General features: G+C 42.6%; 2 protein-coding genes across 9 annotated transcripts; both read right to left on the bottom strand.

The window, feature by feature from the left end:
- Window positions 1-1087: 1087 nt before the first annotated feature.
- On the bottom strand, window positions 1088-18537 carry LOC123990531 (coiled-coil domain-containing protein 9-like). 8 transcript variants are annotated; one of them, XM_046291111.1, is made up of 6 exons: window positions 15476-18537; window positions 13450-13610; window positions 13176-13274; window positions 12706-12873; window positions 12188-12340; window positions 1088-2470 (listed from the first exon to the last, which is right to left on the bottom strand). In XM_046291111.1, exons 2-6 carry the CDS (start codon window positions 13531-13533, stop codon window positions 2069-2071), a joined length of 906 nt encoding a protein of 301 aa, XP_046147067.1. In that variant the 5' UTR covers window positions 13534-13610; window positions 15476-18537; the 3' UTR covers window positions 1088-2068. The 8 variants fall into 8 exon arrangements, with proteins under 8 accessions (XP_046147067.1, XP_046147061.1, XP_046147065.1 ...); XM_046291105.1 differs by lacking the exon at window positions 15476-18537 and adding an exon at window positions 13838-14097; XM_046291109.1 differs by lacking the exon at window positions 15476-18537 and adding an exon at window positions 13838-14096 and having other exon boundaries at window positions 12730-12873.
- A 134-nt stretch (window positions 18538-18671) lies between these two features.
- On the bottom strand, window positions 18672-23576 carry zbtb1 (zinc finger and BTB domain containing 1). The gene is made up of 2 exons (XM_046293175.1): window positions 23305-23576; window positions 18672-21772 (listed from the first exon to the last, which is right to left on the bottom strand). Exon 2 carries the CDS (start codon window positions 21766-21768, stop codon window positions 19672-19674), a length of 2097 nt encoding a protein of 698 aa, XP_046149131.1. The 5' UTR covers window positions 21769-21772; window positions 23305-23576; the 3' UTR covers window positions 18672-19671.
- Between the last annotated feature and the right edge of the window lie 242 nt (window positions 23577-23818).

Raw genomic sequence — 23818 nt, 5'->3', positions numbered from 1 at the left:
TTTGAATCATTGGGTGGGTTTTAAGTAAGCCTGATAATATTGAGAGTGGACAGTGTTAGCAGCAGAGGCATTTGTCCCCTTCAGGGCCCTAATCTCTGCAGGTGTCGAAGTGAAAACGAAATCCCAAAATACACAAAGCCCCACACAAGCACACAGCTAGAGGACATCCACCACCACCAGCCAAGGTCTCAAGGGCTGTCCCTGCATGCCACTAGGGAACACTGAACCACTCAAAAAGGATCCATGCTTTCAATGTGTACTACATACCATGTGAGACCAGGACAACACAGAGCCCGGTTCAGTGATTGATGCCAATTTCTACACACGTGAACAATTTACACTCACACTTATGTCACGAAGACTAACCCAGAGACACCAAGTAGAGTTGTTTGATGTATATTTGTTAAGATGTTTGGGCCTATTCTAAGCCTGGGGGTAAACAATTCAATGAAGCCCCAAGGTCAACATTGGCCAAAACAATTCAGAGGCAGGCTTATTCTATTTCCAACAGACAAAGTCTCTCCATGTTAAGTGACTTCACACCTCATGAAGTATAACATGAAGTTATTAAAAGCCAGACAATGACCTGTCATAAGACAAATGGAATTGTGATTTAAAGAGACATTTGACCTTGATATAAAACATACCAACACTTTAGTCAGTCATGTTGTAGACTCCTTTTTCAACAGGATTTTGGTTGAAGATTTAACACAAGGTTTTGTCATCTTTACTACTCCCAAATATGGCGAGGCATTCCAATCCCATAGTAAAAAAAAAAAATACTCCCCCGCCAAACCCTCCACACTGCATTATCTGAGAACAAGCTCTTCTGGGAATTAATTTGCTTCCTCCCACATCATAATCTGTTGGTTTAATAACTACATGCATGCTGTGACTTGGGAAAGTTGTGAATAGCCTAGGCTACTCTAAACTGTATTCTGCACGTAGGTACCCGTCCCAATTGAGTGTACTTATCAGGTTGCAATATACTACATTTCCATATCTGAAATTTGTTGGTGCGGAGCTGGCAGAGACAGTTGGCCAAGAGGACAAACTGACAACGCAAAAAAAAATCCCCCTCTCGCTACGAGGGTCAATGTAGTTTGGTGTTCAAATAATTTTAATTGAGAAACATTAAACAGAGATGGCATATAAACAAATCAACTAAATACAGTACCTATCCACCCAGATCCATTAATGGTATAGTTCTCCCAAATAACTTTGTTTCCTTACCCTGTAAGCAGTCTATGGACAAGGTAAAACAGAAATCCATGCTTTGGAGGTTTCCCTGGGGATGTGTGAAAAATGCTAATATAGATACCATGACTTGGGATTTGTGTCAAACGTATCTAGGCCCCGTTGATCTGGTCAAACGACATCGGAACAGCCACTCTCTCTGTCGTAACGAGGACCACTAAATTGCTTCCACTATACCAATGAAACTTTACCTTAAGAGGTGTCTATCAAAAATGGGTCAATGGCATATATTGCACCTAACATGACAGTCGGTAAACTTCAGTAGTTGTTCTCCAGGTGAGTATTCTTTTTGTAAACCATTTAAGAACCAAAACGGAAGCAAACAGAACAAAAAAAAAACATTTATATTGGGACACATTCAGGAAGACTCCTCCCTGTATCAAATTGCACATCAGCTACGCAGACAAAAATAACATTTAGAACAGGGGAATTCAGGGAACCATTCATTACACATAAACAGAACCATATCAGTGTACAAACGAAGTTACGGTTTGGATATAAAACCCAGAGTAAAGACAACTTTTAATCAAGGACCATGGTGGTACATCTCTCCTCTGGGCATCATGCTAGAATAAGAACTTAGAGAAGTCAAGTACATTGAGTGTTAACTTCATTCTCCCTCTACTTTCTCTGTCAGAGAAAGTGTGAGGAAAGAGAAGAGCAAAGCTTGTGGTTGCTCATTTATAAAGTACAGAAAAATGTAACATTCACAGTGAAAATATCAAGAAAAAAAGTGCAATACACCAGTAAACATGCACAAATACAAACAGTGGTTGACTGAACAAAAAATTATAATTGTGTCATTGTCCAGCTAACGGGCCTTCTTACGCTGCTCCCTGCTGCTCTGGAGGTGTACTGCCAGGTCGTCCTGGTCGAGCAGTTCCATCTGCTCCCTGCTGCTCTGTAGGTGTACTGCCAGGTTGTCCTGGTCGAGCAGTTCCATTTGCTCTCTGCTGCTCTGTAGGTGTACTGCCAGGTCGTCCTGATCGAGCAGTTCCATCTGCTCCTTGCTGCTCTGGAGGTGTACTGCCAGGTCGTCCTGGTCGAGCAGTTCCATCTGCTCCTTGCTGCTCTGTAGGTGTACTGCCAGATTGTCCTGGTGTTGGTCGAGCAGCTCCACAATCGAGCGGTTGCGTCTCTTCCAGCGTAGGTACTCTCGCCTCTCTACGTCCGATGTGCTGCCACTGTGGTCAGTGCAGTAGTCTCCTGCATCCTGGGAGATATAGATTACTTAGAAATAGGAGCCAATTGAAGAACTCTGATGTTACGCTGCTATTTTGCTTCCAATGGTCCTTGTTAAGGTCAACTTTACCAAGTACCAGTTTAGCCAAAACCCTGGTTGCCTCTGCCAGGAAGCTGATACTTGGCCACAACTGGCTCTACCAGCAAAACACCAAAATATACAAAGAAATGGTTAAAAGATGGACAAAAAACAACATTTTGCAATGGCTGTCTAAGTCTGCGGACTTGAATTCCATTAAAAACCTGCGGTTTTATTTTTTAAATTTATTTTTAAACCTTTATTTAACTAGGCAAGTCAGTTAAGAGCAAATTCATATTTTCAATGACGGCCGAGGAACAGTGGGTTAACTGCCTGTTCAGGAGCAGAACGACAGATTTGTACCTTGTCAGCTCGGGACAGATTTGTACCTTGCAACCTTTCGGTTACTAGTCCAATGCTCTAACCACTAGGCTAGAAAGGATAAAGGACCTAGAAAGGGTCTGTGTGGAGGAATGAGCTAAGACACCCCCCCTCCAACGTGTTTGTTTTGTAATCTCAAAACATTTTAGAAAAAGGCTGTCATTATCCTCACAAGGGGATGGTGCTAGAGTATTGAAAACAGGGGTGCTAATCATTTTGACCCACCCCCATATTTTCTGTTCAACAAAATCTGAGCAATTGTATTGGTCTAAAGTATACTTTGAGAATACATCTCAGCATTTGCATTATACAGTATTTTTTTATATTTTTAGCTCATCTTTGTCAAGAGTGCCAACAATTATGGACCTGACTTTTATATATATATATATCAGTCAACAACAGCTAACTAGGTTTCCTCTTGACATTTAACTTTTAGCTACAAATCCACAAGATTTAAAATTGAAGGCAATGGAAAGAGTGAAGAATCTACTTTGACTTGCTTTCTTGTTGGCTAGCGAGCTAGCTAAGTTAGCTAGCATGCTAATATTAGCTATCGTGGCTAACTGCTTCTAAAAACAGCCAGTAGACCAACTGTTACAAACAACAATTTGAAAAGTTGTGACTGGCAAGATAGCAAAAAGGACAAAGCCTATACAACTAAAGCACCAGCTGTGGATTGATTGGCGTGCTAGATCACATGTGTGCATTGTGCCCTACTGAGCCCATGTCTCCCCTAGGCTCCTTATCTCCACCTGAGAATTTAAGTGGGGGAAAAAAATAAAAATGAAAGCTTCTGGACAAATCACCTACGGGCCTGTGTAAGCCAAGAGGATGATGTCATGTTCCAAGCAAATTTAAAGCATTAAAAAAGTATTTTGTTTTTAAATGGGTGCAACTGTGTTTAAAATATAATTTATAAAAACCTGTTTTCACTGTCATTATGGGGTGTGTGTGTAGATTGCTGAGGATTTTTATTTACTTAATTCATTTTAGAATAAGGCTGTAACGTAACAATGTGGAAAAAGGGGTCTGAATACTTTCCGAATGCACTGTATGCTTTGGCCACAACTATAAGTAAAAGGACAAGTCAACTACTGTTTGGGGTAAGGGCAGAAAATGATTTCACTGGACAGTTTAACTACTGGTGTGACTGTGGCGTGTTTGAGCTGAGGTGGGACACATACAGTGGTGAGGGACTGGTTGATTTCTGTGAAGGCACCAGAGCAGGTAAGCAGGGATAGGGTCTAGTGAGCAAGTGGTAAGCCTTCATTGTCCTAACCAAGCTTGTTACATCAGCTGCAGTAACTGTGGAGGAGATCCTTGACTCAGGGATCAGAGGAACTGGGTAGATCCCCTACAGGGGCTGGTGAGGACAGGATGTTGTTGTTTCCAATATTAACATTTGGAAGAAGCACAGGTATTGATGGCACCGTTCTGAGGAGGCTGAGGTAGGTTGGAGAAGCTTGCTCACAGTAGAGAACAGCTCCTGGGAGTTTGTATTTACTATGGATCCAAGTCAGCAGCTACTCTTCCTGGGGTCCAGCAAAATTAAGGGAGTTATACATGTTAAATAAACATTACAATACATTCACAGATATCACAACATATTAAGTGTGCCCTCAGGCCTCTACTACCACATATCATTAACACAAAATACATGTCTACATTTGTGTATGGTGCGTTTGAATGCATGAGTGTTGCTTCACAGTCCCACTGTTCCATAAGGTGTACTTTTGTATATTTACATTTTACTGTTGGCATGAGTTACTTGATGTGGAATAGAGTTCCATGTCGTCATGGCTCTATGTAGTACTGTGCACCTCCCATAGTCTGTTCTGGACTTGGGCACTGAAGAGACCTCTTGTGGCATGTCGTGGGGTATGCATGCATGGGTGTCCGAGCTGTGTATCAGTAGTTCCAAAAGCGTCGGCTCGGTGCATTCAACAAGTCAATACCGCTCACAAATACAAGACGTGAAGTCAATCCCTCCTCCACTTGGAGCCAGAAGAGATTGATATGCATATTATTCATGTTAGCTGTGTGTACACCACTGTCGTTGCTGATCAGTTGGGAGTAGTACAACACCAGTTTGTAGTTTTGCTGATGTTGCTCAAACATCTGCACATGTACACAGTAAATGAAAACTATACAAGACATTATGAACACTAATATTTAGTTGCACCCCCTTTTGCCCTCTGAACAGCCTCAATTCATTGAGGCATGGAGTGTACAATGTGTCAAAATCATTCCACAGGGACGCTGGTCCATGTTGACTCTAATGCTTCCCACAGTTGTGTTAAGTTGGCTGGATGTCCATTCTTGAGACACAAAGGAAACTGTTGAGCGTGAAAACGCCGAGGCATGGACTGTGTAGGTGTGCAGTGCCTTTTGAACAGGGTCTGTTAGTAGGTGGCAGGAGCACCGGTTTGTGTCAAGGACTGCAATGCTGCTGGATTTTTTCCACACTCAGTTTCCAGTGTGTATCAAGGATGGTCCACCACCCAAAAGGACATCCAGCCAAATTGAGAACTGTGGGAAGCATTTATTTTACCTTTATTTAACCAGGTAGGCCAACTGACAGTCCAAGCAAAATTCTTGCTTGAAAAATTGCTCTTTTCCCAAGAAGTACAATAAATTCATTAAAAATCCTACAATGTGATTTTCTGGATTTTCCCTCATTTTGTGTCATAGTTGAAGTGTACCTATGATGAAAATTACAGGCCTCTCATCTTTAAGTGGGAGAACTTGCACAATTGGTGGCCGACTAAATACCTTTTTGCCCCACTGTATACACACACACACAACCCCCCCCTTTCCAATTTGTAACCTGAATCTACCTTCAAAATGCATTTGACGTTAACTTTTGTGCCGATAGGCAGAATACAGCATCGGCCCTCAGGCACAATGAGTCACAGACAAATAAAACTAAAATGCTAAAAGTCTTAAAAGGAAATGACAGACCAATATCATTTTCCCACAGATCTTTGGATCTTCATTGAGGGTTATGCAGACCATGACATGTTCAACGCGGTGAGAAAGACTAACAGCTCCTGGATTTAAATATTCACAAAGAGACTGTTTTTCAAAGAGGGAAGCATGATGTAAGCGATAGTAACCCTCCACAGCCTTGTCACTAATGACTTGTGTCATTGGACTGTGGCTATGAAGAGACATTCTACAGATCTAAGAAAAGTACCTAACGATCAGCTCCTTTCCTCTGCCAGTGATGGAAAATGCTTCCACAGCTCTGACATGAAATATCTTTTTCCAAAACACCATCCACGTGAGTCAAACATTGTCAACTGGCTGGCCTGCTTCAATTCAACAGCCTATGCCAGATTAATCAAATAGAAATGAGTGGTGCGTTTTGTTTTCTTACGTAGACAGTAATGTGACTTCCACAGGAAACTTCATTCAAGAAGTCCATGATGAGACAATAGCACCATGGCTGGAGATCATATTCAATCTTTCTATATCTTTGGTATCGGTGTGCTTCTGAGAACCCAACACATTTACCCAAAAGCTTTTGGAAACCTTGAAGTCAATCAAGTCATGTAACCAACAAGTTCCTCTGTTTTTTAATTTTACCTTTAACCAGGCAAGTCAGTTAAGAACAACTTATTTTCAATGATGGCCGAGGAACAGTGGGTTAACTGGTCTAGGAACAGTGGGTTAACTGGTCTAGGAACAGTGGGTTAACTGGTCTAGGAACAGTGGGTTAATTGCCTTGTTCAGGGGCAGAATGACAGATTTGTACCTTGTCAGCTCGGGGGTTTGAACTTACAACCTTCCGGTTACTAGTCCAACACTCTAACCACTAGGCTACCCTGCCGCCCCAGGACACTGCCGGAGTAAGAGCTGAGAATATCCAGAAAGCCTAGAGTATCCTCAACCTGAACAGTATTCCTACAACAGTCACAGGTCCCTTACCCTAACCGACATAAAAAAAAAATAAGACACTAGGCAACATTTAGCATTGATTTAGAATGTAATTGATTTATTATTTAGTATAGATCACCATTAGCTGTTTATTAAAACCTTGTCTGAGTTCTCACATACGTCTCCGCTCTTCTACCTGCAGAGTTATGCACTGAGGAAAAAAAGAGCTCGCACATTGCAGTCTCTCAAAATTAAAAGGAAGGTTCTTAGTGATATGGCTGACTATGATGAATTAATACAATTATTTGTAATCTAATACGATGTTTGCGTTTCCTAAAAATCGTTTGAAATGCATCCTCGTCCATAAAAATGCACACAGCCAGATAGTTATGGCCTAAAAATTGGCCTTCAGGCCAATTAATCTCCTGCGTGCCTTAACTAAATGATATTACTACATGTAAAATGCTATTTTTTTATTAACCTCCATTTGGACATGGACTTTACTTCACAATGAGTCAGAGGCATAATAATTATTCCCGGACCAAAGTCCTGACACTCGGCGTCGACTGCGCTATCGAGGCGTCGTGTGGGCTAGTACCCTGTGTATATAACCAAGTTATCATTGTGTATTGATAACTTGTTCCTTGTACTGTTTGTGTGTTCCTTGTGTTATTTTTCTATTATTTCTCAACATTGTTGGAAGGGTCTGTCAGTAAGCATTTCACTATTAGTCTACACCGGTTTACCAGGCATGTGAAAAATTATATTTGAGGGGTTAGTAATTTGGTAACAAGGACAAATATATCTTCTGATACCAACCATAAAATCCCACACATCCTGGGTTGTGTTCATTGGACATCAAATGGAAGAAAACTGACTGAAAACGGGAGGGACTACCAGGGCTTGCCCAATAAGGAATGCCTATTTTTGTTTTATGTTGTAAAGCATTTTAAAAATGTTATCTTTTGCGAGCCTTAATGAACACAAGTCACAGACGATTAACTGGGACTGTAAGCACTGGTCTAGGACAGGGGTATTCAAACCTCTCCTTGGGTATCCCGAGCCGTTCAACGTATTTTAACTATGCCACAGCTAGCACACATGATTCAACTTGACAACTACTGTAATCAAGCCCTTGAAAGGACAAGTGACCTAGTTAAGGGAGACAAAAAAAAGTAGTGAAACGTCTCAGGGTCCCAGACGACAGGTTTATAAACCACTGGTCTAGGGATCAGTGCCTGGGAGATAAGAGTCGGTGGCTGGGAAAGAGTAGATATTCCCCCCTCTTATCCCTAAGGAAAGAGGGGTGGAGGGGATGTGACACAGGCAGGGAACACAGCTGGTTAGTCTTCAGTAGGGCGTTCAGATAGAAACATAACGTAGAGCAGACAAGCCTTTGACATGTGGCCAGAGGAGTCGGTTTGGCTCTAGCTACAACATTCAGTTCTTTTCCCCCTGGGTGAACGCTGCAGCCCTGATGTTCGGATAGCAAATCCCTTTCACTTCCCTCTTTTGTAACAGCTAAAAAGTTGTCATATTTTAGTTTAAGGAGGACTTCACAGCGAGAAAAGAAAGCCATTGAGAGGGCTAGGGAGAAATCTGGAATGTATCGAGATAAAATCATGGAGAGATAGATGAGAAATGCTGAGAGGTTGTTGCATGATGTGCTGCCCATCTCCTGAGATTTGGGTGGGGGATGGGTATTTTCCATTAGTGCTGGGGGACAGCGTGAGGGACACTTGAGGCTGGGCGATATGGCCAGAAAAATCATATCACAACATTTGATGGTATGGCGGTATTTCATGTTTGTGAAGTTCTTAAGTATGTTTTACGTGTAGGGCATGGACCAATTAAGTGGCTTTACTGGGTTCCCCACTCGGTTTTATACTCAACCAGACGAGAACAAAACTGACAGTGAATTAGTCCAATTTGTTGGACTTCACTTTATTTACCAAATAGTTATACCAGTATGTGAATCCATACCAGTATATACGATATTGCCCAGCCCTAGGGACAGTCAGCGGATTACCACTCACTCCCAGGCCTCACCAGGCTCCCACAGAAACTAGTGCTTTCAATTTCCCTCTTTCTCCTGCTGTGTCCGTAGAGGCAGACAACACCCCTGTTGCAGAACCTGTAGAATAAAAAGGCAGACTTGGTGCCGTGCGCTTCCATTTGTGTGTCACACCTTCGATTGATTGTCACGACAGGGGTAGTGTCATTCGTTCCCAAGAAACACCAGAGAAGGTGTTTGTGCACATGAGAGTCCGTTATTCACCATCCCCGGAGACTAGGGTGGCCCGGTCATACCCCATAATTCATCTCCATTTGCAGGCTGGGTGTGGGGGCAGAATGATGAAGCAGGAATACAGACAAAACAGAACTCAAAGATTTATTTAACTTCATGGGGAATCAAATGTACTTGCCCAAGTTTATCATAACACATGAACAGAGATTGCTATCCCCCCCCGCCAAAAACTAAATGTTGGTGGTACAAAACGGTTTTATTAAGACAGCAAGTTCGAGGTAGTTTCACGAGCCAATGTTAACTAGCGCAATGACTGGAAGACTAGGCAGCAGGTACCTAGCGGTTAGGAGCGTTGGGCCAGCAACCGAAAGGTCGCTGGTTTTTAATCCCGAGCCGACAAGGTGGAAAAAAATCTGCCGTTCTGCCCTTGAGAAAGGCAGTATAGCCCCAATAACAACTGCTTCCCAGGAGCCGATGACGTGGATGTTGATTAAGGCAGCCTCCCGCACCTCTTCGCTTCAGAGAGGTTGGGTTAAAAGACACATTTCAGTTGAATGCAATTAGTTGCGCAATTGACTAGGTATCCCCTTCCCCTATGGGTAGCTACAACATGTGGTGTGCAGTGTGGGAATTTGCTTGATTTCAGTATGTAAAGCAACACACCAATGAGAAAGCTCAGCACCTACCAAATGAAAACACTTTGCCTTCGCTACAGGATGATTTGCTGTCCATCAGAGCCTGGCCGCTCCCTCCAATCGACCTGTGATCATAGGCCTCAAGCCTAACATGAGACATCTTCCATTGATATCCATGCATGATTTAGCCTACACGTGGGTTTGGAATTACACACATATATCTCAAGTTAGGATTCGGCCCTCACAAAGATTTGCCCAAACATAAAAAGTTGGTAGACGGCACCAGCAACGTACAGGGCTTTATAACCGAGAGGTTTATTCAGAACGACCCAACACTCAGACAACACATACAGTAATAGACTTAGCCTATGGAGTCAACAGTATGCAATACATAGAATCATTGTAAGATTTCCATCAACACCACTCTGAACTTGGCATGATATAGGCCCATTATAGTAACAGGGTATGCACTATAAAATTAAAGTGAACACTGCTAGGCCTAGTGGAACATGTATGGTCTACGCACATTTATACAAGTGTGTATCAGTCGGCAGATTATGGCCAGCAGTGAGTTCTGCATCATGTCTTGACCGGTGGGTGTAATCAGGCCTAATTGTAATCTCTCCGGAAACTGAGAGAGAGACTTCAGTCTCAGTGGGGGAGAAATGTGACGTAGCAGCTTTCTGATGTTTTATTTTTATTTTTGTGGAGAGCGCTCCACAGCTGCCCAACAGAATGCAAGAGGCACTAGTTGTTGGTCCAATTGGTGACATTTAATAGCTTCCGATCATGCACTTTAACAAGTGAAAAGTAGAATTCAATAAATAAAATAAACTTCACTAAAAAGCTGCTACATGGGTAAATTAACATGACTAATACATGGGTCAATACATACAGTAGAATAGCCCTGGCCTAATTCAAACAAGTAGTGGAGAAACATGCTCAGTGTGCAACAGCACACTCAAGTGGACAAGATTGGAACCACAGCCCAGGAACAACAACACAGTGTACCAATGTCAAATGTAGACAGGACAACCTTAATTCATCACCACCCGGATGATTCATTCATCCTTCCTATATTGCATCATATTGAAAGTGAACAGAGTACACCATCAAACACCTAGGCCTACTGTGTAAATCAAGGACGACCCTTCGACAACACATTTCACAACAGATTATGGCGGTGACATGCCTTCACAGGGATCTAATTGAACTAGTCCAACAACAATCCCCATGGGGAATAAATCGAAACTCCGCTGCAGTTGAATAATTAGAGGTCAGATTGGCATCCACCCCTGAGCTTCCATTCCAGCCAGATTCCACTGTCACAGCCAGTTACTCAAGTGTCTAAAAATGGGACATTTATGTTCTGTGTGGCCTGGTCTGGGCCATGCTCAAATGACAGAAAACGCTCCAAAAAAAACAGTAAAACGGGGACGTACTGTGATCTTGTCCAATAGTTTTCCCATTGCAAAACAATTTGCCACACTGTGCCCTAATAAACACCATCCTGATGTGTGGTGGACAATTTTCTGCCACAAAATGGCTGCCATGGCATCATCCAGGTGGGTACATCACATTAGCGGTGGATGAGGAGAGTATTCCCCATACAATCTTAAGTGCCAAGAGCACCACCAGCTGCCTATAAAACCAATATTCAAGTTCAAATTCTCAACAGGACTACACACTGGATACAACCGATGTACAGTAGGTTCCACAGTAGTGTATACAACTGCTGGCCCTATGATATAGCTGTAGGCCCTATAGTAGCTTCCCATAGAGTAGACTACATGGCAGAGCACCTAGCTCCTACCAGTTAGCATGAGATAGCGTGCCATGCAGTTTGGCCTAGTGGATGACATGCTGCTTTCATTGCACTTGGCAGCCTACAGGGCACTGTGCTCTGCCTGTGAGTGGTTTCTCAGCATTCCATGGGGATCAAAGACAGCTGTTATAGAAACATGAGTAGAACATGGTCGAGAGTCTGAAATATCAGTTAATGGGGGTAAACCTTTTCTTGCGTAACATTTCCCACGGGGTAAAGGAAGCTAGGTCTATTGGATTGGGACACGACCCATGTAGCTCAATGGCACTCGGGTTCAAGAGGGATATGACGTTAATATATATATTTGGTATTGTCATATATATTAGATAGGTGTTGTGAAAATCACTTCAGTTTGAACTTTGCATTGAAAGCAAAGTTCAACGTCGCGTTCATCTACATTTCCAGGGACACATTAGAAGAACCGCTAAGCTTTACCAACACTCAAAATGACAAACATTGATGTTAACCTCACATAAGTCAGCCTCTTTTTCAAGGGTAACCTCACATAAGTCAGCCTCTTTTTCAAGGGTAATATCCTACTCATGAGAGCGGGGATGGACCTTCCTTGTCAATATTTTGCCTGTATGTTTCTTGAGCAACACCAAAAAAAATCACGCTTTTTAACACTTAAACCCTTGTCAATGACAGCAGAGTCCATGTCATAGTGGACAGTTCTGACCCGTGTTGGTAAAAGCACTTACCTCACCGTTGTCTATAGTGCAGATTATCAGTTGCCTTTCCTCCAAAATGCGTTTCTCCTCCCCACATCTCTTTTCCAGGCGGTCCTCCAACCTCCGTGATTTGGGCTGCCTTCTGCCTCCATTAGACCGCCTTGCCACCAAACGGGTGTCCTTCTCCATATGACACATAGGAGAGGGGATATTAGATGGTGCATTGAATTAATAAATAAAAAGCATTATTAATTTTTTCAGAGGGAAAACTGTATGTCACCTGCAATGTCACCCCATCAATAGAGATAATGGGAACAGCAATGTTGATACTGTAACTACAAGTTATCCTGTATTATTTATCAGCGGGGGTCGGGGTGCGATCAACTGGATGAATCCAGGTCAACTTTAAGAATCTTTCAGTCCATTTGATGCATTTCAATTAACCAATTAATTTCACGACTCAGGATACTGCTTTCTTATGTTTCATTGCAGTCAATTAGCAAGTGAGAAGTGCAATGTCTCCCCCAAGCGGGCTGCACAGGAAACACCTGGGTTGGCACCTGGGTTGGCACCTGGTTCATTACGGTGATGGTGAGGCTCTCCCACTGGTCCGACACATCAGTGGTATGAGCTGAACTGGTTTTGACCAGTTTGGTGCTTTTGGGAAGCAGGGCTGCCCCCCTACGCTCAGCCCTTCTCCTGTCCTCCTCAACTTCCTATGAAGAATGAGACATGTCATGTGACTTAGGTGAGGTGACTATAGCAGAGGCCTCAATGCAGACAAAGACATGAGGAAAATGTCAAGGTAACCAATTCAGTGACCGTTTGCATTCTGCTTTTTAGGTAACAAAGCCTCTACTGAAAATACACCATCGAACATTAAGATAAATGTTTCCGAATATGATGAAAGGCTTCAGTTTCAAATTCCTTACCTAAACCGTTTCAAAATAGCATAGTGTTTACCTCGGTATGAAATCAGTTTCAGTCAGGACGCTGCACTAGCTACTGATAGACTTACTTTGAACCTTTTCAGCAAAGCCTCATTTCGCCTCCTCATCTCCTCTATCCTCCTTTCCAGCTCCATGGCTGGGCCTACAACCTCCGGCTCTGTAGAACACTAGCAAGGGGAAAGCAATGGGTTTATTAACAAGTATAGCATCTTATAAAAACGTACGTAAGGCAAAGCAATTTGAATGAGAGTTCCACCACCATCGGCCTCCTGTGCCATTCTCCTGAGCAGGGAACTAGGCGAGTTTGCTAGAACACCGGCAATAACTAAATCAAAGCTTTGCCTTCACAATGTCTTCTTCTGAAGATTCCTCAGACGATTCTGAAGAATGTAGTTCCAGTATGGCGCTGCATTCAGGGTCGTGCATGACCACATTATCGTTGTCATGGGGACTCTGGCATTGGCATAGACTTTTCCCAGTCTGACCCGACCTGCGCCGGTCACCTGCAGACCATCAAGTTTGCAAAACATAGTGAAACGGTTGGATAAGTGTGTGACTACAGTATTTCGTTTGAAACTGAAATATTGAGTAAATAATTGTGCACAGCTAAACAGCTTACTAAAGACAGTTTAGCCAACGCGAGCATATAATTTGGGTGTGAGAAACTGAAGGAGTAAATTCACTATCTAGCCAAAACTGTTTGTAGAAACTACATTCACTTGTAACTTACCTTCAATACTTTGGGCCATGGCGAATTTGTAAACAAAAAACACTTTGGCGCGCACACTTTCTCCGCCGTTTTGCTCGCTGCTAACCACGGATAGCAATATTTTGGGAGTTTTCTGTCTGAGCACGAGGTACAAACAAGCAACTACCAGTAATCAATTATCTAACCAACATGGCCAGCTGGCCAACATAGGCTGCAATTCTGATATTTTTTCCCCCCACTAATTGGTATTTTAGCCATTCAGATCAGTTCTCAATTTTCTTTTGATGCGATTGGCTAGATGGGATACAGTTTGTCAAAGGCCGCATTTACACAGGCAGCCTAATTCTGATCTTTTGCCCAATTATTGGCATTAGATCTGATCTAATTGATCAAAAGACCAATTAGTGGTAAAAGAAAGAAGATCCAAATTCATCTGACTGTGTTAACGCTGCCAAAGGGACGTCCGACGTTGCATGTTGGGGGAGAATTTTAGCATTTTTGCTAACCTTTCCTAACCTTAACCTAATTATCGTAACCCGATGCGTAAATTCTCCCAACCTGCTACGAAAAGTCAGTTGTTTACCGCCTAGTCAAATCTAACATAGTAGGCCAAGCCTTCTCTAGCTACCTACCAGCATGGTGATAGATCAAATAAGTTTGCAAAACACCACACTTGGTTGGTGAACATCTTTATTATCAATCTTGTTTATTTAATTTTTCATTTCATGCAATCAATTGCTGTATAATGACCAACTATTGTTTAACCTAAAAATGTCTCATATCGACACTGTAGTTACAGCAAAACCACTCATCATATACAATTTACAATGCAAATGAACATGGCTCTATGGTTGCATTTAGACAAGCAACCCAATTCTGATCAATGCCCAATTATTGGCAAAAGAGCTGTTTTGATTGGTCAAGAGACCAATTATAGGGTGAAAAGATTTGGCGGCATGTGTAAATGCAGCCTTTGTTTTCTGCCCTGTGTGTGGATTAGAGAACAAATCAGTGCTCCCCCCGATAAATATATTGGATTGATGTCAGGTGCAGACCATAGGAGCTAGTTCTAGTTTGGCTGTGTGTAGTTAAAGCAAAACCACTCATCGTATACGATTTGCAATGCAAATGAACATAGCTCTATGACTGTGTTTACACAGGTTACCCAATTCTGGTCTTTTGCCCAATTATTGGCAAAAGAGCTCATCTGTTTTGTCAAAATATAAAATCTGAATTAGTCTTCCTGTGTAAACAGCCTTTGTATATTTTTCCTTCATGAAATATAAAATACTACAACCCTTGCCAAAGTAGACTCCTTACAATCTCTCCCAAGTGGGTTAACTCTATAAAAGCCTCACTTGAGGTGACATGAGTTACCAGATTGTATGCATACCAACACATTTTCGTACCCATTTTGCATTACTTTAACGGTTCTAAAAAGCAATAACAAATTTAAATTGCAGCAGTAAAAACACAGAAATTACGAATTACTTATGCTTTTGTTTAACACCGGTTTGGTTTTCAAACTCATCTCACTCTAATATACTTAATGAAAGAAAAACATTTTTCTCCTTAACAACCATGTTATTTTCTTGTTCCTCACAACCAAGGTACAGTTATTGTATGAAGAAGAAAAAAGATAATTTCAATTTGTTTTACCTTGCTTTTGATTGGATAGGGTCCTGAGTAGTAGATCATATACAGAAATTAGCTCGCTTGCTCATGAATCATTCTTAATTTACCCCCTGAAGGGATGTCACTCCGGTTTAGGTTACTAAAATACAACCTCCTTACAGATGTAGGATCTTAAATTTGACCTATATAGCAAAAATAATCCTGCAGCTAAAGTATTTTAACACAATGTTTCTTGATATGTGGTTAGGCTATTAGCTGGCCAAAAGTAGGCTACATGAAAATTCAATTTCTGTTAATATGTGTTAGTGTGGGTTTTCAGTAAATTTACAATTCAGGAATATTCTCAGCAGCAAACGAGTGATCAAATTAAGATCCTACATCTGTACATGGTCATGTTGTAGGCCTACATTATGATGGCTTAAAATAATTGTTAACTCATACCCAAATAATGTTGTTGACTCATTCTATATTTGTATTTGTGGCCAAAGTTTTTGGCCAAGGCGTCTCAATGAGGGGTTTGATTAATTTTGCCCATGTAGGCATGTTTTGCACCGGGTGAAAGTTGATTGCATTCATTTTGAAACTGGGCTGCCTTCAGGCATGAGCTAGGTGTGACGTAGGAGCACGTGGAGTAATGAGTAGGACTTTGTGTTTTCAAATGCGAAAGTGATTGCTTTTTTTTCAAATGCAAAAGGGGTTGCTTTATCTGCCTTTCCAATGAAAATTAGCAAATTCTAACATTTGTTTTATGGAATACATATGTATGTTTCTGGACGATGCACCATGCTGCCTTGTTGACAAAATGACGGAGCGACGCAAATTACGTTTCCGTTTGAGAAGGACGCTCTTCCCTCCCCTCTTTCGCCCGATGATAGAATGTGCCTTTGCCAGGTGCCCGGGCGGGTCAGTATAATCGAATCCGTCCACTGACTCATTGGCTGAGCCGGCCAATCAGCTGTTTACTTGTCACGGATATTTTTATCGACCGGTGTACACCCACACCATTCAAACACAGAAAAGCTGCTTTTTAACTTTTTTATTCATTTTTTTTTTCAAGAAAGATATTTTACTCATATTAACCAGGTTTCCAACTAAACTTTTTTTATGCGAGTAAAGTATAAGTCAGATATTAAATGACAGGCATGATGGAAACTGAAAGGTTTTCGGTAAACTTTCCAAATGTCGACAAAACAAAATACACTAGACAAGGTGGGATCTTTTTTTGTGTCTGTAAAATGTATTATGTGAGAAATGTCAGTGGAAACTCTTTTAATAATAATGTCATCGTGTAGGCTAGGGTTCCCCAACTGGCAGCCTGGGGGACAAATTTGACCCAAGTTTTCTGTGAAAATGTGTATATATATATTTTAAATGTTATTGTTGGTCAAAAAAGACTGTACAAACACCAGCAAATCAGCTCCAAGTGATTTTAGATTTGTAAATCGAGAGATATACAGTATGTGATCGTATACAAAGGTAAGCAAGGTTTGAAATGATTCTGTTTGAGTTAAATATTATATAGTTTGGGCTATTATATATTATATAGTTTGAGGTCAATTTGCAGTTGACAAATTATTTGTAATTATGTTCTGGCCACCTGACCATCCACTCAAGAAAAGGAAAGAAAGAATCAGTCCACGGCTGAATCTAGATGATGATCCCTGATGTAGGCTATAAGTGCACTCTAGCCAACAGTACTGTATCTGTGCACACTGTTGGCTGGAGCGCACTGCCAATGCCGGACTGGGAACATAATGACCTTTTTTTGGGGTGAGAAAACCATAAAGAGTTGAATGTGATGGAAACCCATTTAACTTGTATTTTTTGTTGTCGGTACATGGGAATTTAACCGCAAAAGCTATTTTTTACGCGCATAGCCTTTAATCTGCAACATCTCTGGTGGAAAAATGCAGATTTTATTTTTTTGCAATTTTTTTAGAATATTCACATGGAAATCTGTCACCATTAGATGGAAACCTAGCAACAGTAAGTAATTATAGATCATATTTCATAGACATTTGGAAACACCGGATAGCTACTTTAATAAGAGGCTTTACCAGCTTCCACACTACTGCATGTCGTTTCAAGATGTTTGAAAGGAGTATGTTCTCTCTGCAGTGCAACAAACAAAAGGATTAGCATTTCACAATAGCAACACGTGTGACATTGTCCAACATGCAGGAGCCATACTGCTCAAGTAACGCCCCGCAATATAACACTACCAATGTAGGACAAAGCTTAATATTGGCTGTGTAATGCAATCAAACAAAAGTTCAAACAACAGAAAATGTTAAAGGAATCTTCCGGCTAAATCTATCCAAGCTGAAGAGAAAGCAAATGTAACATGAATGAAGTCATCGATTAGCAAATAAAAGTTCCCAAGAGTGGATTCAGACATGGTTTTAGTCTGTGTACAGTATGCAAAAAATGAAATATTAGTTTCTGATTGTCTATAAAGCCAAATTACTGTCCTATAGTCACTGGGTCGAAGTTATGTTGCTAATTGTATAGGTAATATACAATACTCCTACCTTACCAGGAAAACTGAATAAGAATCAATGTAGACATCATAACTATTTTCTCACACAGTGATACAAGTAATTACTGTATAACAACAATAGAAATCCTTTGAATCGAAGTCTGTTTGAAAAGCGAATAGCCCAACATTGCATAGTAAACAGGTGAAATAATTGATTAAGCAAAAGAGCGAGTGCATGATCTTGCCTTGGTGGCATGAAAGATTTCATATGGAATTAGGTGATAACCGTTGTCAAGAGTAAAGCATTCTAGTGTTTTTTTGTGTCCTATTTACAATCTGAAGTTCTCACAGCTATTGAACTTTCCACTTAAAAAGCAACTTTCATGAAGAAAAAAAAAGTGTTCATATCTGATATGAGTTGTAGTCATGTGTATCAACTCTGGTAGAAAATAAATCTACCTTTCAAAACTATCATTTGGGGGTTTAAAGGTCCAATGCAGGTTTTTTTTATGTCAATATCAAATCATTTCTGGGTAACAATTAAGTTCCTTACTGTGATTATTTTCAATTAAAATGGTCAAAAATAAACAAAAATAGCTTCTTAGCAAAGAGGAATTTCTCAAGCAAGAAATTTGCTAGGATTGTCTGGGAGTGGTCTGAGTGGAGGGAAAACTGAAAACTAGCTGTTATTGGCTGAGGGTTGGAACTCTTTGTTATTGGTCTATTAACTAATTTACCACCTGTGATGACACCCGGCAGGCCAAAACTCCACCCCACCAAAACCAGTCTTTTACATTTGAGTCATTTAGCAGATGCTCTTAACCAGAGCGACTTACAGTAGTGAGTGCATACATTTTTGTACTTTTTTTGTGCGGGTCCCTGTGGGCTCTTACATTAAAAGGGCATTATATAATAATTTTCACAATTTCACAGTATTATTCCAACCTCATAGTGTGGCAATATATATAAAACACAGGGAAATCACGTTTTTGACTGCACTGGGCCTTTAAAGACAGGAATTTCTGAGCCTGTCTGAGACAGAATTTTGGAAAACCGTGATGCAGCCTATGTTATGATTGGGCTAAACAAACAATGCTCTCTTTCCATTTCGTAGCATCATTTTAAAATACAAGGAGCCAGATAAGTCAATTTGTTGAGATATTCAGTTATGCTTGTCCATGTCCCTAATGCTTTACATTGAAATGACAAAGAAGTGAGCGTTGCAAAGTGGCAAAGACTGGCAGACAGTGTTCAGAATGCAATGCCACTCTCATGCACACCTGTAAAGCAAGAGCACGGCACTGCCAAAGCAAAGGCAAGGCCATTCTTCATTGTAAATGCACAAGTGCTATGTACAGTAACTACTCACAAAGACTATATTGAAGTGTGGATTCATATTACAATCAAAACACACCTCTTTGCAAGGAACTTAAGTTGAATCCACTTCCTTCCATGAACTGTGTATTGCATAGGCTGTTTGCTGAGAAACACCAGATTCCAAAAGCCTTAAAAGATGAGCCAAGGATTTGTGTACTGTGGCACTGTCAACAAATGGCAGTAATGTGTGTTTAGTACAGGGGTGTGAAACTAATGACAAAATGGCCAAAATTTGAGGCAATAACACACTTTGATTATTCATACAAATTTGAAAGTGCAGATTTTATAGGTTTTCTTTTTTTGGTGTTCAAGTGCATAAATTTGTTCTCACATTTATGGCTTTTAAGTAATAGATGCATAAAATTCAGGCAGGACACAGTCTTTTGGTGTGCTTGGAGTTGTAGTGGCTCCGCATGTCCTTGCGAAGGCGAAACTTCTCCCCGCAGACGCCACAGATGTACAGGTGCACGTCCATGTGCTTCTCCAGGTGCTCTCCGCTGGGAAAGATCTGGAAGCACACCTGGCAGATGGTCTCGCCGGCCGACAGGTGCGAGATCATGTGGCGCACATGGTCGTGTTTGAGGAAGGTTCCCTGGTCGCACACGGGGCAGACGTAGCGCGCCATACCCTTGTGCATGTCGGTGTGCAGCCGAAGCTGCCGCTCACGCAGGAACTGCTTGCCGCACGTCTGGCAGGTGAACTGCTTCTCCTTGGTGTGGACGGTGTAGTGCTCCCGCAGGTGGCAGCGCTGGTAGAAGCCCTTGCCACAGATGGCGCAGAAGTGCTTGCGCCGGTGGTCCGGTTCGACGCCGCCATCCTCCAGCAGAGCGGGGCGGAACAGCTCCTGCTCGTGGCAGGCCAGAGCATGCTCCAATGCTAGGCTCTCACTCTGGAAAAGCAAGCCACACTGGGGGCAGGCCAGGTCACCCCCCTCCAGCAGCCCATCGTCCATGGCCTGCGGGTCCTCGGGCAGGGGTGAGTCTGCCTCCTCCCCGTGGGAGTCGGTGTCCGCACCCTGAGGTTCGCCACAACGCTCAGCGTGCTCCTGCAGTTGCCTCCCCTTGATTAGGACCTGGCCACACCTCCCGCAGGCACAGATGTGGCCCATGTGGCTGGAGATGTAGTGAGCTGACTGGTCCTCCTTTGTGAGCAGTTCCCCGCACAGCTCACACGGTGCACTGTCCCCGTCCTGCTTCTCCTCTTTAATCTTGCGCATCTTAACAGGTATGCCAGAATCCTTGTTGCTGGACATGTGCCCTTCGAATGGCTCGTTGCTGTCGTCCATGACTGAAACACAAGCCTCGGCCTCCCGGTTAAATTTAATCGGTTCCCTCATAGTGTCGCTGACTGCACCGTGCCTCGCACTGATCTCTCCCACCTGAACTACCTTAATGCCATCCATCTCGGACACCACGCTTTCTTCCAGCTCCACCTTGATGGTGATATTCCTAGCAGAACCAGGCTCGTTATCCGTACCAACTGTCATGGACCTGATCACTGTGTCAGCGTCTGACTTGTGGTCCGGCCAATCCTCTTCACCCTTGCAGACCACCCTGTGCTCCTCCATCCCCTCAGAGGCCGAGCTCTCCACCTTGCTGGAGTCGTTGTCTGCCTCGGAGCTGGTCCTGGGGACCTGAAAGGCCTTACGATTGGTGCAGGTGAGGATGTGCTCGATCAGCAACTTCTCGCAGCTAAAGACAAAGCCACAGTCATCGCAGGTGTATGTGCGCCCGAAGCGGGGGCGCTCTTTCAGTGTGGCACTCCGGCCACCAGGCCTCTTGCGCAGGTCACAAGGCTGCTCAGCCACACTGTCTAGAAACGGTGGTGCAACTACTACCAAAGGGGAAGCCACATCCTCCACCACAAGTGGAGGCCTGTTGACTTGGACAGGAATGCTTGGTCGCACAGGCACAGCAGTGATGGCAACTTTGGGCAAACTTTTGGGCTCCCCCTCTGGGGTGCTTGGCTTCTGCTGCTCGTACATGCGGACTCCAAACATCATTTTTCCTGCAATTGCCGGGCCAATGGAGGAGGAGGAGCTGGATGAGGTGGTGGAGGAAGAGGAGGAGGCAGAGGAGGACGGTGTGAGGTTGGAGGTGTTCCTGATGTCCCTGAGGTCCTCTAGGGTGTCTGGGATGTAGTACATCTGCAGGTAGGCCATTGAGACCTTGAGCTCCTCAAACTCGTAGCTGCCCACCACGATGCAGCCAAGGTACATGAGCTGCAGGATGAGGTCGAAGCACTCTGCACTGATCTGCATGTTGCTGAGATCCATGCGAGCTGTCCCCTGCTGGTCCCGGATGAACATCATGCGGAAGTAAGAGCTGCACGCAGCCAGCACTGCCTTGTGGGCCCTGAAGTAGATGTCGCCAATGGCAATACAGCAGTCGCACAGGAAGCCCCACTCCCGTTGGTTGTTGAGCTGCTGCAGCACATGCTCGCTGTGGCTCGGCCTCGCCATCACCCTGGAAGAGTGAAGGGGAGAGCAGCGAATTAGCAAAGCAATGCTTCAATCTAAAGATGCTACATTTAGTTATTTAAGCAAGTGCCAAATCTGTTTGAAAACACAATTGTACATCTTAAGCGTCATTGAGTGGTTATTATCCCTGTACAATAACCCTTATTAAAAACAAAGGTTAAATAAAACAAAAGAGAGAGAAAAAAAAGTAAACTCTCATGCCTTAATTAAGTTCTCAAAATAGTGCTAAGCATTGCATGTTGAAGTAAAGTATTTTTAAAGGTCTGCATTTGGCAAAAACATATTTATTTTATTTTTATTTAACCTTTATTTAACCAGGCAAGTCAGTTAAGAACAAATTCTTATTTTCAATGACGGCCTAGGAACAGTGGGTTAACTGCCTGTTCAGGGGCAGAAGGACAGATTTGTACCTTGTCAGCTCGGGGGTTTGAACTTGCAACCTTCCGGGTTACTAGTCCAACGCTCTAACCACTAGGCTCACCCTAAAGACAATTCTTGTCATCCAGGTATGTACTCACACAGGACTATATTATCAAATTGACGATTTCAAAACGATCTAGCCTAATTTTATAATATACAGTAGAGCACATTATGTCTTGAACTAGTGTGGCGGCATAAAGCCTAGAGGTTAGAGAGGTATGCCTGCAATCGGAGGGTTGCTGGTTTGAATCCCACCTATGATGGGGATCTGTCAGGATTCGGGTATTCCATCTCCTGACTTTGTGCCCATGAGCAAGGCACCTAATCCCTTAATGCTACACTGTAACAGAGCCTGGCCTCCAACCGCTCAGTGTGTTTGTGTAAGCGTTCCCCAGGAAGCCGTGCTCCTCTGGAAGCAAAAAATACATATATCTACAGTATATAGCTAGCTTTAAAAAAATCTAATTTACAGATTTACAGTGATGTCAATTACAGATTTTCTACAGAAACGGTGTTTACAAAGTGGAGTTCAGTCTACACTGCATTTGTAGCCTTTTTTAAAAGCCTATAACATAAAATGTACTTTAACTTAGTTGATCACAATGAAACATCTGTTTGTCCAACAGCTGTAGACTACTAGTCTATCAATGGTCTACTTTGATAATGTGCAGTGAGGTGACGTCCTCTTATTTATGGCTCAAAAATAGCCGTTTCTTTTGTCGGTACTCGTTGACTGCTCAAATCCCGCCCACCAATTTTCATTGGCCTGTTTTGGAGACTAAGTCGTGCGGGCATCGTGGCTGTCAATCATACCTCACTAAAAGTAACGATGACCTAAACAGCTTTACAATCATTCCAATCGGAGCATCAGCGTAAATGAGTGATTATTATTTCTTGTTGAAAATATCGGGAGGACCAAACAATGTGAAACCAAAATGGAGAGACCTCCACGGCAGTGGCAGTGTTGTCGGAAATCTCACGCAAGCACGCACTGCCACCCCCGCGCTCCTACCCGCATTCACTCTATGAGAAAAAAGGCACAGGGTTTTTCCGAAAGCAGGAATGTTTACTCTGTGAAAACACTGAATAAATACTCACCGACAATAAATGGAGCAGACTGTGGATGTAGTAAAACTCAAGTTGGGGTGTACTGTCCAGAAGTTCCACCTGAATCGCTTTTATCCAACCATAAACTTGTGACGAGAATAATCGCGAGGGCGAAGCAAGCCCCTTCTGCAGCACGGATGAAAGAACTTCCGCACAGCCGCTCTGCCGAGCTCGTTCACCGCACTGAGCGAGATCCAGCCCCACTCACGCAAATCCAAACCTCCCGAGACTGGGTGTACTGTAACAAGGCAGTGACTAGGCTGCTCAGCTGGACGCTTACAAGTAAAATGGACGAACATAGAGACTGTGACTGTGGCATAGGCTATTTAAGTTAATAGAGCAAATCCATAAAATTAACAAGGTTTATCTTCCTCCGCATACATTTGATTAAAAGCCTAATTGTATTGCCTATTTATTTCGCCTCTATATGCACTTACTATAATAACCCACCGATAAGGATGGTGTAGGTACACATTTGATTAATCTTAAAGTTTTACAGAAGTAA

The sequence above is a fragment of the Oncorhynchus gorbuscha genome, linkage group LG12 (assembly GCF_021184085.1).
Source record: "Oncorhynchus gorbuscha isolate QuinsamMale2020 ecotype Even-year linkage group LG12, OgorEven_v1.0, whole genome shotgun sequence".
Taxonomy (NCBI): Eukaryota; Metazoa; Chordata; class Actinopteri; order Salmoniformes; family Salmonidae; genus Oncorhynchus; species Oncorhynchus gorbuscha.
The sequence above is the reverse complement of the archived record's forward strand: the minus strand, read 5'-3'. Positions and strand labels throughout refer to the sequence as shown.